Here is a 12133-nt window from a genome sequence, read left to right on the forward strand (position 1 = left end):
AATAATCCAGATGTGGGATGAACACCAGAGAATCTATTTTGCAGATTCCGACTTGGAATGTCTAGCTAGCTTGTCCTAGCAGAGTTTGACTTGGGAGTAACTTGGAGATATTATCAACTATGATCTCAATTAACCTAGTCTATTTTTTTAAGGATGATTAAGATAAAGATGATGTATTCTGAATAAAATGCAATGAAAATAGCATTGCAGGATTGGCCTCCAAACACAAAGAGGAAAAGAGAAGTGATATATTCCAAAAAAAATTCCTTAAGTCCCTAGCAGAGCCCTTTCTTGAAAATGTTCTTTGCCAACCAAACCCACCTTAGGATTCGAGACTATTGCTGGTCCAAATAAATTTTTTTTTTTTTACAAATGGTCTTATCTTCAAAACCGCAAACACACATCATGCATTGCTTCTGCCGCAAGAGAAAGGGCGAGGAAGGAAAGTTAGGCATACCTGAACACCATGATATTAACCCAAATCTGGAGAAGCCTTTACTCAGAGAAATGCTTACTTCTTCCCTAAATGTTGAAGTGCTTGTATTTTTCTTTATTATTGTATGAAACTTTGTACCAGGGATATTGTAAAATTCCCAAAGCTTTTAGGTAATTTCAAGGGACAAGTGATAGAGAATCGAGAATGGTAGACGCAACTCTCAAACCCACTTTTCTTGCAATAGTCGTTTTCCCGCCTTCTCTGTGAGCTTTGATGTAATTTCTGAGTCGAAGAACTTCCTCTAGTATCTATAAACTTTTGTTCAATACCATAATCGGAAATCAATATTTTGTTCAATTGATTCAGAGCAAAAGGTTTTGGTTTCTCTGAGCTACACCCAAAGTGAGATAGAATAATAGAATCACCTCACATCAAATCTGATAGATATCAAATCGCAGAAGTCCAGAGATGGAGTGCGCCAACTTGAAGTAAATAAATATATAAATAAAATATGTATATATAATTGAAACTTCTGATTTTCTTAACTGCTAGTCATTTTGACACTTTTATAAATAATTAGCCAGATAATAATGACGAGTTTATTACGAAATTTAATTATTCTGCTCTTCGTTGACTGATTATTGGGATTATAAAAGATGCCACCATCGTTGATGTATGAGAGTGGGGTTCATGGTTACGGAATGTGGTGATAAAAGTTTCAGTGAGATTGTGAATTTTTTAGGTTCAAAATGTGTTGTTAATGTATAATTAATTTTTGTGTTTTTTGAAAATTTCTTGGACATTCCAATTATGTAAATTAAAATTGCGTTGTGGCCACAATTTTGACACTACTCTCATTATAAAACAAATGTAAATTAAAACTGCGTTGTGGCCAAAATTTTGACACTACTATCATTATAAAACACAAACTTAACCTTACTACTGCATCCGAACAAAAATTGACCGAGGAAAAAGATTAGAATACATGATAAAAATTGTGTTATATTGGTTTGCGTTCAAAGGAAGAATTATGTGGCTCACATCATACATAAGAAAGCATCGGGAGCTGGAAGGGCCCTCATTATTAATTACTGCACAAGCTATGACAAATATCAGATGGTTACAAAATGTAATTATGCTGTTTTTTTTTATTGATTGCTGGGGTTATATAAGATGTCATATTGATGGTTGGTACTTGGTATTATATAAGATGTTATTTTGTTGGAAACTAATATTGACTGTGTTATTGACTCATTAATGTTTGGGGTTGTATATGTTATTGTTAGATTTAAGCAAGTATATGTTATTGTTAGATTTAAGAAAGTATATTATTCAACATGGACATATACAACCCCGCACATTAATGACTCAATATCACCGTAAATTTAGATTTTTGTTGCTAACGTCATTGACGTATGAGTTGAGTAGCGAAAGCATAACCTGCAAATAAATTGAAGTTGCAGAAAATAATGGAAAATAAACAAGATAACAGAATAATCAAACACAAAGATTGACACTTCATAGCGAAAGCATAACCTGCAAATAAATTGAAGTTGCAGAAAATAATGGAAAATAAACAAGATAACAGAATAATCAAACACAAAGATTGACACAGTGTTTTACGTGGTAAAACCCTCCTTGTGAGGGAAACATCCACGAGAAAATGATAATCGGTATTCTTATTATTCAAGGGAGATTTGGATAGGGATATATGTGGAACAACCAGAAGGGTTTGTTCAAAATCGCAACAAGAGGTTTGTTTGCAAACTCAAGAAGTCATTGTATGGCGTGAAGCACTCTCCGAGGCAATGGTACAAGAAGTTTGATTCCTTCATGATGAGCTACAATTTTACCAGAAGTGAGTATGATCATTGTATTTACTTTCAAAACTTGGAAAATGGTATATTCATTATTTTGGTGTTATATGTTGATGATATGCTTGTAGAAAACAAAAGCATGGTTGAGATCAACAACTTAAAGGCTCAATTGGCTAGGACATTTGAAATGAAGGATCTTGGAGTAGCAAAACAAATCTTGGGCATGGAGATACACAGAGACAAGAAAAATGGTAAGTTGTGGTTATCACAATAGAAGTATGTGGAGAAAATACTTAGATTTGGTATGAATAATGTGAAACCTGTTCAAATCCCTTTAGCTTCTCGTTTCAAGTTTTCTTCAAGTTTGTTTCATAGTAATGACGAAGAAAATGAGTATATGTCTCGTGTACCATATGCTAATATAGTAGTATGCTTAATGTATGTGATGGTTAGTACAAGGCTGGATATTTCACGTGCAATTGGTGTTGTCAATAGATACATGGAAAATATAGGTAAAGAGCATTGGGCAACAATGAAATGGGTCCTTCGATATCTTAGGGGCATGAGTAATTCTTGTATCGCCTATAATGGTACTAGTGATTCAGTCTGTGGTTATGTTGATTCAAATTTTGCAGGTGACTTGGAGAAGAGGAGATCCACTTCTAGATATGTTTTTACTCTTGCAGGTGGAGCTATTAGTTGGATGTCAAAGCTTCATAACTTAGTTGTATGGCATGCTTGCAAATACGCAATTTGGTTAAAAGGTTTGCTATGTGAGTTTGGAAGGGTGTAGGACAAGGTGAAAGTATTTTGTGATAGACAAAGTGCTATACACTTGGCGAGGAATCTAACTTATCATAGTAAGACAAAACATATACATGTTAAATATCTTTTGTAAGACAAGTTATTGATGAAAGTGGAGTGGTGGCTCTAGAAAAGGTCCATACAAAACAAAATTGTGCAGACATGTCCACAAAACCAATCTTGTTAGAGAAGCTAAAATGGTGGAGATTGTTAAAAGTTGCCAACTATTTCCCTATATTTTTGGGATAATAGCTAAGATTGGTTCCTTTGGCTTAGTTTGTTTTTCCTAATCTAAATTTTTGGAAAAAACATATAAAAGGAACTTCTTTGTTTTATGTAAAAAATTTCTTATGTAACCAGATGGATTTTGAAAAAATATGAATAAACATAAAAAAAAAAAATGGAGAGTGGGTTGAATGGTTGGATAAAGTATGCATGTGATTTGGTTGTTGTAAAACTTCCTTAAATAATAAAAATACTGATTATCATTGCCGCGTAAATATTTCTCTGACAAAAAAGGTTTTACCACGTAAAACACTATGTCAATCTTTGTGTTTGATAATTTATTATCTTGTTTATTTACCATTATTTTCTGCAACTTCAATTTATTTATAAATTATGCTTTTACGGCTAAACTCAACAATGCTTCTCTTATTTGACTGATTGTTGGGATTATAAACGATCCCGTCGTTGTTTATGTATGAGAGTGGGGTTGATGGTTATGAAATTTAGTTCTGGGATGCCATCGCCGTTGATGTATGAGAGTGGGGCCATGGTTACGTAATTTAATTATGTTGTTCGTCCTTACTGATGGTTGGAATTAGAGAAGGAAGTAGTCTTTAAGGGAGTAGACAAATTGATAGAAAAATTTTCAAAAAAATCTCACATACAGACAATTGCTTATAAAAGATGTCATCGTCATTGATGTATAACAGTGGGGTAATTTCTTATCCTCGTTGATGTATGAGAGTGGGGCCATGGTTACGGACTTTAATTATGCTGTTCGTCTTTACTAATAGTTGGAATTATGAAAGGAAATAGTCTGTAGACAAATTAAATAGAAAACTTTTCAAAAAAAATCTCACATACAGACAAGTGCTTATAAAAGATACCATCGTCGTTAATGTATAAGAGTGGGGTCTATGGTTACGGAATGTAATAATTATTCTGGCCATCGTTGACTGATTGTTGGGATTATGAAAGATGCCATGCCGTCGATATATGAGTGTGGGGTCCATGGTTACGGAATTTAATAATGCTTATCTTCTTTATGAGTGCGGGGTCCATGGTTACGGAATTTAATAATGCTGCTCTTCTTTATGGAATTTAATAATGCTTCTCTTCTTTATGAGTGTGGGGTCCATGGTTACGGAATTTAATAATGCTGCTCTTCTTTATGGAATTTAATAATGCTTCTCCTCTTTATGAGTGTGGGGTCTATGGTTACGGAATTTAATAATGCTGCTCTTCTTTATGGAATTTAATAATGCTTCTCTTCTTTATGAGTGTGGGGTCCATGGTTACGGAATTTAATAATGCTTCTCTTCTTTATGAGTGTGGGGTCCATGGTTACGGAATTTAATAATGCTGCACTTCTTTTTAAGCTGGGAAAAGAAAACTCCCAACCATGATGAAAGTTATTTGTAAGAATGATTCGAAATAGAATAATTTTGAAACAAAATTGAGAGGCTTCGTTTTTCTTAGAAAATTCCTCATCAATGAAAGTTATTCTTCGAAATTTAAAACAAAGTTGAAACTCATCACATATTGTTTTCAAATTAAATATACTTATGTTTTCCTTTACATCTGCAAAGAAAATTACCAAAAATAAATTACACGAAGGAAAAGAAAAGAAAAATTGGGACATATTTTTTTAATATAAGAAAACAAAAATATTTAAACTCTTTCGGATAAAGAAAAAGAAAATTCACAATATTTTATTATTAAAATATATTTAATATTTAATTTAAAATATTCAATTGAAATATATTTATAGCTTTATTCAAAGAAAATTCCTTAATATTTTCTTGAAAATGAAAAAGGAACAATTCCTATAGTTATCACATGATGAATAATGTTATCCCATTTGTTTAAATTATTCGAGAGAGAATCCTGTTCGGTGAAATTGACACTCCGCTTCCAGGCCATCGTGGTTGATGTATCTGAGTGGGGTCGATGGAGATGGAATTTAATTCCGCTGCTTTTGTTGGTTGGGATTAGTGTAACCATGAACGAATTGTTGGGAAATAAAAGATGGAGTACTCTAAAATATTAGGCGTATTTTAATTTTACGGGTTAGAATGTGGTGATAATTTTTATTTTTTTTGGGGTGAAATTATGATTTTCTTTTTAAATGTATTTTTAAAATATAGTTGAGTTCAATGATTTTAAAAAAATATATAAAAAATTCAAAACTTATCATTCCGAGAAAATCTCTATCAAATCTAATTAAAAAAAATATGCGTAATAATTAAATGTGTTACATTGGTTTTCGTTCAAAAGAAGAATGTTCTCGTTCATGTCATTCAGAAAAGAGAGTGGAAGCAAGAAGGGCCCTCAATACTATATGTCCTTTCCTTTTGGCATAGAAAATTCCGCGAACTTTCTTTTAAAGTGACAAAGTTCCTGTTATGAAAGTTATCCCATCCCTTTAAATTATTCCAAACTTTGCTCCCGTCGTTGATGTATGAAAGTGGGGCCAATGGTAATGGAATCTCATTATGATTTTTTTAACTAAGTGTTGGGATTAAAAAAAATTGGAGTAAAATCAATTGAAATGATGGTTGTTTTTTAAATTAAAATAAATGGAAATGATGATTGTTTTTTAAATTAAAATAAATGGAAATGATGATTGGTTTTTAAATTAAAATATGGTGTAGATATATATAATTAGATTTTAAGTAAAAGAAATTTAGTAAAAATTATATAAGAGAAATTTTTGGTTAATGTGTTTCGAACCAATAAATTATTACCAGATAAAAAATAAATTATAATAAAAATTTAAATAAAAAACAATATAAAAACCAAAATATCAAATAATAACTCTATTTAAATTATAATATTATAATATTAATATATTAAAAACAAATATTCTTAAATAAAAAACAATATAAAAACCAAAATATCAAATAATAACTCTATTTAAATTATAATATTAATATATTAATATATTAAAAACAAATATTCTTAAATAACTGCACATTTCTGTATAGATTATCCAACACAAACTTATCGTCACTCCAGCGTCGAAACGAAAATTGGCCCAGGCAAAATAATAGAATACGTGATAAACAAGTGTTATATTGGCTTCCTTTCAAATGAAGAATTCTGTGGCTCAAGTGATAGAAAAGAAAACATGTGGAAGCGGAAGGGCCCTCAATATTCATTACCGCACAAGCTATCACTAATCTCGTTTTCGCTGTTTGCTATAATGGCGATTATGCTCTTTTACATTCACCGAAAAAGAATGAAAGGAAAGAATCTGTTTTTCATTATTGAAATGACAAAAAAATAAATATGACGCTGCTGCACAACTATAAGTGTACAATTCTTTGGTCCTATCTATCTATCTATGTATCAGAGTTATCGGTTACAAAAGTTCAGCATTAGTGTTCACAATCCCCGGTTGGTTTTTAGTTACTTAATTTCTGCTCTTGTAGTGTTAATATTGGTTGAGGATTTCATTAGCTGGAGATAATTTTTCATTGAGATTTCTCAATATTGATATTCACCGTTCTGGGGCTTTTTTATCTTGTGCTATCAAGGGAGTTGAACATATTTCTTATCATGGGTGATCCTGGTTTTGTATCTGGATTTATTGGTGTGGGCATAGACATGGCTATCCACCAAATCATCCATCACGTTGACGTTGCTCTCCGTTGCAAGAAAGAATTGGCCAATCTGAAGCGCCTGGTAATGGAAATTGAGCCAAAGTTGAAGGAGATCCAGCACTATCGCTTGCAATTAAATAGCGAGAAAATCTCAATTCCTCAAAGCAACAATAGGCTGAGACCCTCAGCTGTTAATAAATGGCTTAAGGAGCTGGATGAGCTTCTCCGACCAGCATCATCAATGGCGCAACAATGCAGTATAATCGCTAAGTATGACGTAATTTCTCGTTATAAAACGAGTAGAAGGATTACTCGTTTGATTTCAGATATCAGAGAGCATCTCCAATCAGTTCCTTTGATTAGCATGCTCCAAAATGAGGAGCTCCGAGAGAGACTTGCAAGAATCGAAGAGTTGTGCGCCTCTCCAGTTTCAGCCTCTACTTCTGCAACGCCCACCCAACCTGATGCTTCAAGAGGTTTCTTCATCAACGAACCCCTAATCGTGGGGCAACACAAAGCCTTTGAAGCACTAGAGAAGTCAGTGATGGAGGCAGAGGGTGAGTCTTCCTTTTCGTGCATTGGCGTGCTTGGCAAGGGTGGTTCTGGTAAAACCCTCCTCCTGAAGTCCGTCTTCAATAGCAAAAAGGTGAGGGATTTATTTTCCAATGGATTGTTGCTTTGGCCGACTGTTTCGCAGTCTCCATCTTTCACAAATCTTAGGAATCAACTCTCTTCCCAAATAGGCATGCAAGCAAACATAAATCCAGATCAAAATATGAATGAAGAAGCCATAAAAATATGGTTGCATGATAGTATGCAGGGGAAAATGTTTGCATTGTTCCTGGATGATGTATGGGAGGAGGGTCACAGATTGCTGGAGGAATTGGGTCTACTCCGGCTAACCGACCATTCCACCTCCAAAATTGTTGTGAGTTCAAGGATCCAGAAAACGCTGCTGGAGATGGGAGTTAATGCAGATAAGTCCACATTGATTAAATGTGGTGATTTGAAGGAGGGTGATAGTTGGAAGCTGTTTGTTTATCATGCTTTTCCACATAGCAGTGGAAATCTGCCAGGAAACATCGACGAAGGAAAGGCGAGGGTTGTGTGTACAAAGTGTGGAGGGCTTCCCTTGGCAATCAAAGCAGTAGGGAGGGCAATGGCAGGCATTATTGATGCAAAAGAATGGGACTTGGCAGCCCACAGGTTGTCGAACGCCAACAGCGAAGTCTATGATTGCCTTAGGTTGAGTTACGACGCACTGGGCAACCACAACATTATTCTTCAATTGTGCTTTCTGTACTTGGCTGCTGCCTTCAGAGAAGACCAGATTATTTCAGCAGAGACCATCATTGTCTTGTGGTTGGGAGAAGGGCTGCTGCAAGATCAGGCTGGCCACGACCAATTCGAGATCGGAGGAATCTACATCAACAATTTAGCGGACCGTTGTTTAATTGAACCGACACTGAGACATATTGATGGATCCGTGCGATCTTTCAGGATGCACGACGTTGTGCGTAGTTGGGGAATACAAATTGCTGAGCAGCAAGAGAGCTTCTACTGTGGCGTAGGTAAGGGTCTCACAACATTGGATGCAAATGAATGTTTAGCACGCACTAGAATTTTGTTGACTGGCAACCGGTTGACTTTTCTACCAGAGTCTTTCATAGCTCCCGAAATTTGCACATTAACATTGGATGGGAACAGATATTTGGGAGAAATTCCAAGAAGGGTGATTGAGAGCATGATCTCTCTTAAGGTTCTGGATTTGAGTTGTACGTCCATCCAATCGTTGCCTGAAAGTATTGGCTGTTTGAAACAACTTGCATGACTAAGATTACTGGATGTACCAATCAAAAGGTTACCAGCATCTGTCTCCAAACTTGTAAATCTCCAAATCCTTGATCTTTTTCAGTCTGGAATTACAGAATTACCGTGGGACATTCATAAGTTGAGAGCACTAAAGTTTCTAGACGTTGCAAGCTGCGTCGATTTGCAATGTGTGCCGCATGGCATATCACAGCTCACTTCTTTGCAATACCTCGCGGTTTCTAGCAGTGCGTGGAGTCATCGAGTGTTTAAAAGTGATCAAAAAGGGCAGTTCCTATTTCCACCTCCATAGCAAAGTTAATGCTATGGAGGTACACCCTCTGACAGCGGCAGACATCCTCCATGTTCGACCATGCATCATAGCATGCATCCGTCTCCGGCGATTAGAGGGCACGCAGCTCCGGCGACTCTGCCGTCTGCCGTGCTCCTGCCCATCGACGACCCTGCCCGCCTCCCAGACTCCGGCAGCTCCGTCATTGCAACTGATTTATCTGACTCCACCACTCCGACTTCAACTCTTCATTCAATACGTCCATGTACATTCATTCAATGACACCTCGCTGAGTCCCCGTCCAGCATTTCAAATTACCGCCAAAAATTTTGAATTCAAATTTGGTATTCCCGCCCAAATTCTTTTATGAAATGAATAGAAATGTGTAATCATTTTTTTGATGTGAGCAAGAGGAGGTTTTTTTACTAGTTGTGGGTGGAACTCTACACTTGAAGGCATCTCCATGGGCATTTTTCTATTGTTTGCAGATCAGTACTTCAACGTGATGCTTATCGTGGACGAAGCGTGAAGAGAGAGTATGATGAAATGGTTACGAGCGATCAAATAGAGAAGTATGTGAGGAATCTGACGGATGATGATCAAAATGGAGATGGAAGAGTTAAATCATTGAAGGAAAACTGTGACAGGATCAAGGAATTGGCCAAGAAATCTGTGTCGAAAGATGGATCTTCATCTAAGAATTTAGATATGATATGTTTGTAGAAGCCACTATGTCACTGTAAAATAACAAGAAAAACCCAGTTTCAGATTCCAGGACACCATCCGTTTCTCAGCACCCGCAACATGGATTTCAAATCGTTTTTATTTTAAGGGGGAATACAGTGTGAGTTCGCTGCAAATCAAAGGGGCGATTCTCATCCTACCCTTCTTCAAACTGGTCCGCATGGGAATGCAAAACGCCCGACCCAACTCTACCTCAGAAATGGATCTACGTCTTCTAAAAACTTCCACTGGCGGTGGGAGCCAACAGAGACAATCCTGCATGTAACCCTGTTAAGACATCAGCTCTGGACGTCACAGGGAATACAAGCGCCGATCCCTTCGGCTTCAACGTCATGCTGAACACTAGAAAAAACCTATCGTGAAACATACTTCGGTTCCTCGTCACATCCATCCCGAAGCCTCCGAGATTGCGTTCGTCATTAAAGGAAAGTTGTTCGTGGCGTTCGGGACACGTTGAATAAACTGCACTTTGTCTTCAATGTGGGAAAATCCACTTCCCTCACCATTTCGGGGTTCAACAGTGAAAGCCCCCGCACACAGATCCTCCGACTGTTCTGGAATGGGCGTTTCAAATTTGCAGAAGATACGTAAGAATCTGATTGGAGCGTGAGCCATATTTGACAGCACGATTTGCTTCTCCTGATTAATACCCATCTTCACAATCGAAAATAATTGATCATTCACTGCGATACTTGGAGATTCGCAATTTCGCACCATTTTGGTCAGTCGCTGGTATTCTGGGTAGTCTCTGAGATAAATCCTTCTTTGCTTCTCACATGATGAAGAGTCATCACTATTCCATTGTTTCCATGATTCCCTTTTCTGGATGATATTCCAGGAGTTCTAGTGAGAGGGGCGACATAGGCCATTTTTGGTTGCTGAGGACCCTGCATATGATCGATGAACTGTGGTAACTTCCAGATGCAAAGGGGAATAGAACACAACACATATCAAAAAGTTAAATTCATATAAAATTAATTGATATCGTTGTTTTAAATTTATTTATTTGCAAATAGTTTGGAATTAAATTTCGATATTCTTTCTTGAATTTCAGAAAGTTCAATTAACCTCGCTCCTGTTTCATGAATTTTAAAATGTTCCTACAGTGTCCAGCGTCTTGAATTTTAAAATATTCCCACTCCGTGTCCAACGTACTTAGTGTCCAATGCTGGGTTATTTGACTATTTTTGAGGTAATCTTTAAATTCTCCTTTCAGAATTGTTTAATTAGTATTTTTTAATAGGTTTTTTAAATACAATTAAAAAAATAATTAAGAATCAAAATTTATTTTGGAAATGAATTTTTTTTATAACATAATTTTACATTTTACATTTAAAAATAACAATTAAGAGTCAATACCATTTATAAATAATAATTAACAATAACTGTCTCCATTACTAAATAACAAGTAAATTATAACAAATTGTTTTATTTTTTTAAAACTATTATTATAGAGATAGTGGTTAGTGTTATAGATTGTTAAATGATTTTTTTGTAATGCTTACTTCCTCAATTGAATGTTGGTATGTTATTCTTATAAAATTAAATGATTTTTAAATTCAAAAAGTGGTTAGTATTATAGAGTTGTTAAATGATTTTTTATAGTGTTTTCTTCCTTACTTGAAAGTTGATATTTAAAGTTAGTATGCTTAAAATGGTTAGTGTGTTGGCTTTTTAATTCAACTGTGAAGATTTAATATACTAGGAATATGTTTCTATCTCAAGCATTTACTATAGCTATAATTTAGACGACGCATAAAAAGGTGCAGTGAAATGAATCCAAATGGATCGTTCGGATCGTTTGTCGTAAATGGTTGCACTTGGGCTCCCACTCACTGAATGGTACTCAGGAACGAAAGTGGAGTACGTTTGAAATTGTATTTGGGTTATAGTTAGTGAGCATACATTATATAGTTACAACAAGTGTGGTCTCATGTGCTCTACCCTAGGTGTCATAAGATTGGCATAACATAGTTATATAATTGATATAATTTGATGGCCAAGAAATCTGTGTCGGAAGATAGATTTTCATCTAAGAATTTAGATATGTTTGTAGAAGACATTATGTCACTGCAAAATAACAAGAAAAATCTAGTTTTAGATTCCAACTAATTGCACTGTTAATTAGTAAATTTGGGAAGCTTGGATGATCTCAAAGATCCGAGGATCCACTTCAGGAAACCAGGACAAATGTTTTATGTCAGACATTAGCATTTTAAGCATCAGAGAATTTGAATTTATAAAGGTTATAAGATAGGCTTTCTACAATATGTTTGACACACAATCATATACAAATATATTTACTTAACTATGATAATTCATTGGAATGGATTTTTTTAGTCTTATTATAAGGCATAAACATCTCAGAAAATTTCTTTCTACCCAACTATCTTAACTATGA

The 12133-nt window shown here is 35.3% G+C and overlaps 1 protein-coding gene across 1 annotated transcript; it reads left to right on the forward strand.

Moving 5' to 3' along the window:
* Nucleotides 1-6767: 6767 nt before the first annotated feature.
* On the forward strand, nucleotides 6768-8718 carry LOC149264707 (disease resistance protein UNI-like). Its single transcript, XM_089428796.1, has one exon. It carries the CDS (start codon nucleotides 6844-6846, stop codon nucleotides 8716-8718), a length of 1875 nt encoding a protein of 624 aa, XP_089284922.1. The 5' UTR covers nucleotides 6768-6843.
* Nucleotides 8719-12133: the final 3415 nt, after the last annotated feature.

Source organism: Pinus tabuliformis, chromosome 6, assembly GCF_031772625.1.
Source record: "Pinus tabuliformis cultivar Carrire ecotype Pingquan chromosome 6, CPIR1, whole genome shotgun sequence".
NCBI lineage: Eukaryota > Viridiplantae > Streptophyta > Pinopsida > Pinales > Pinaceae > Pinus > Pinus tabuliformis.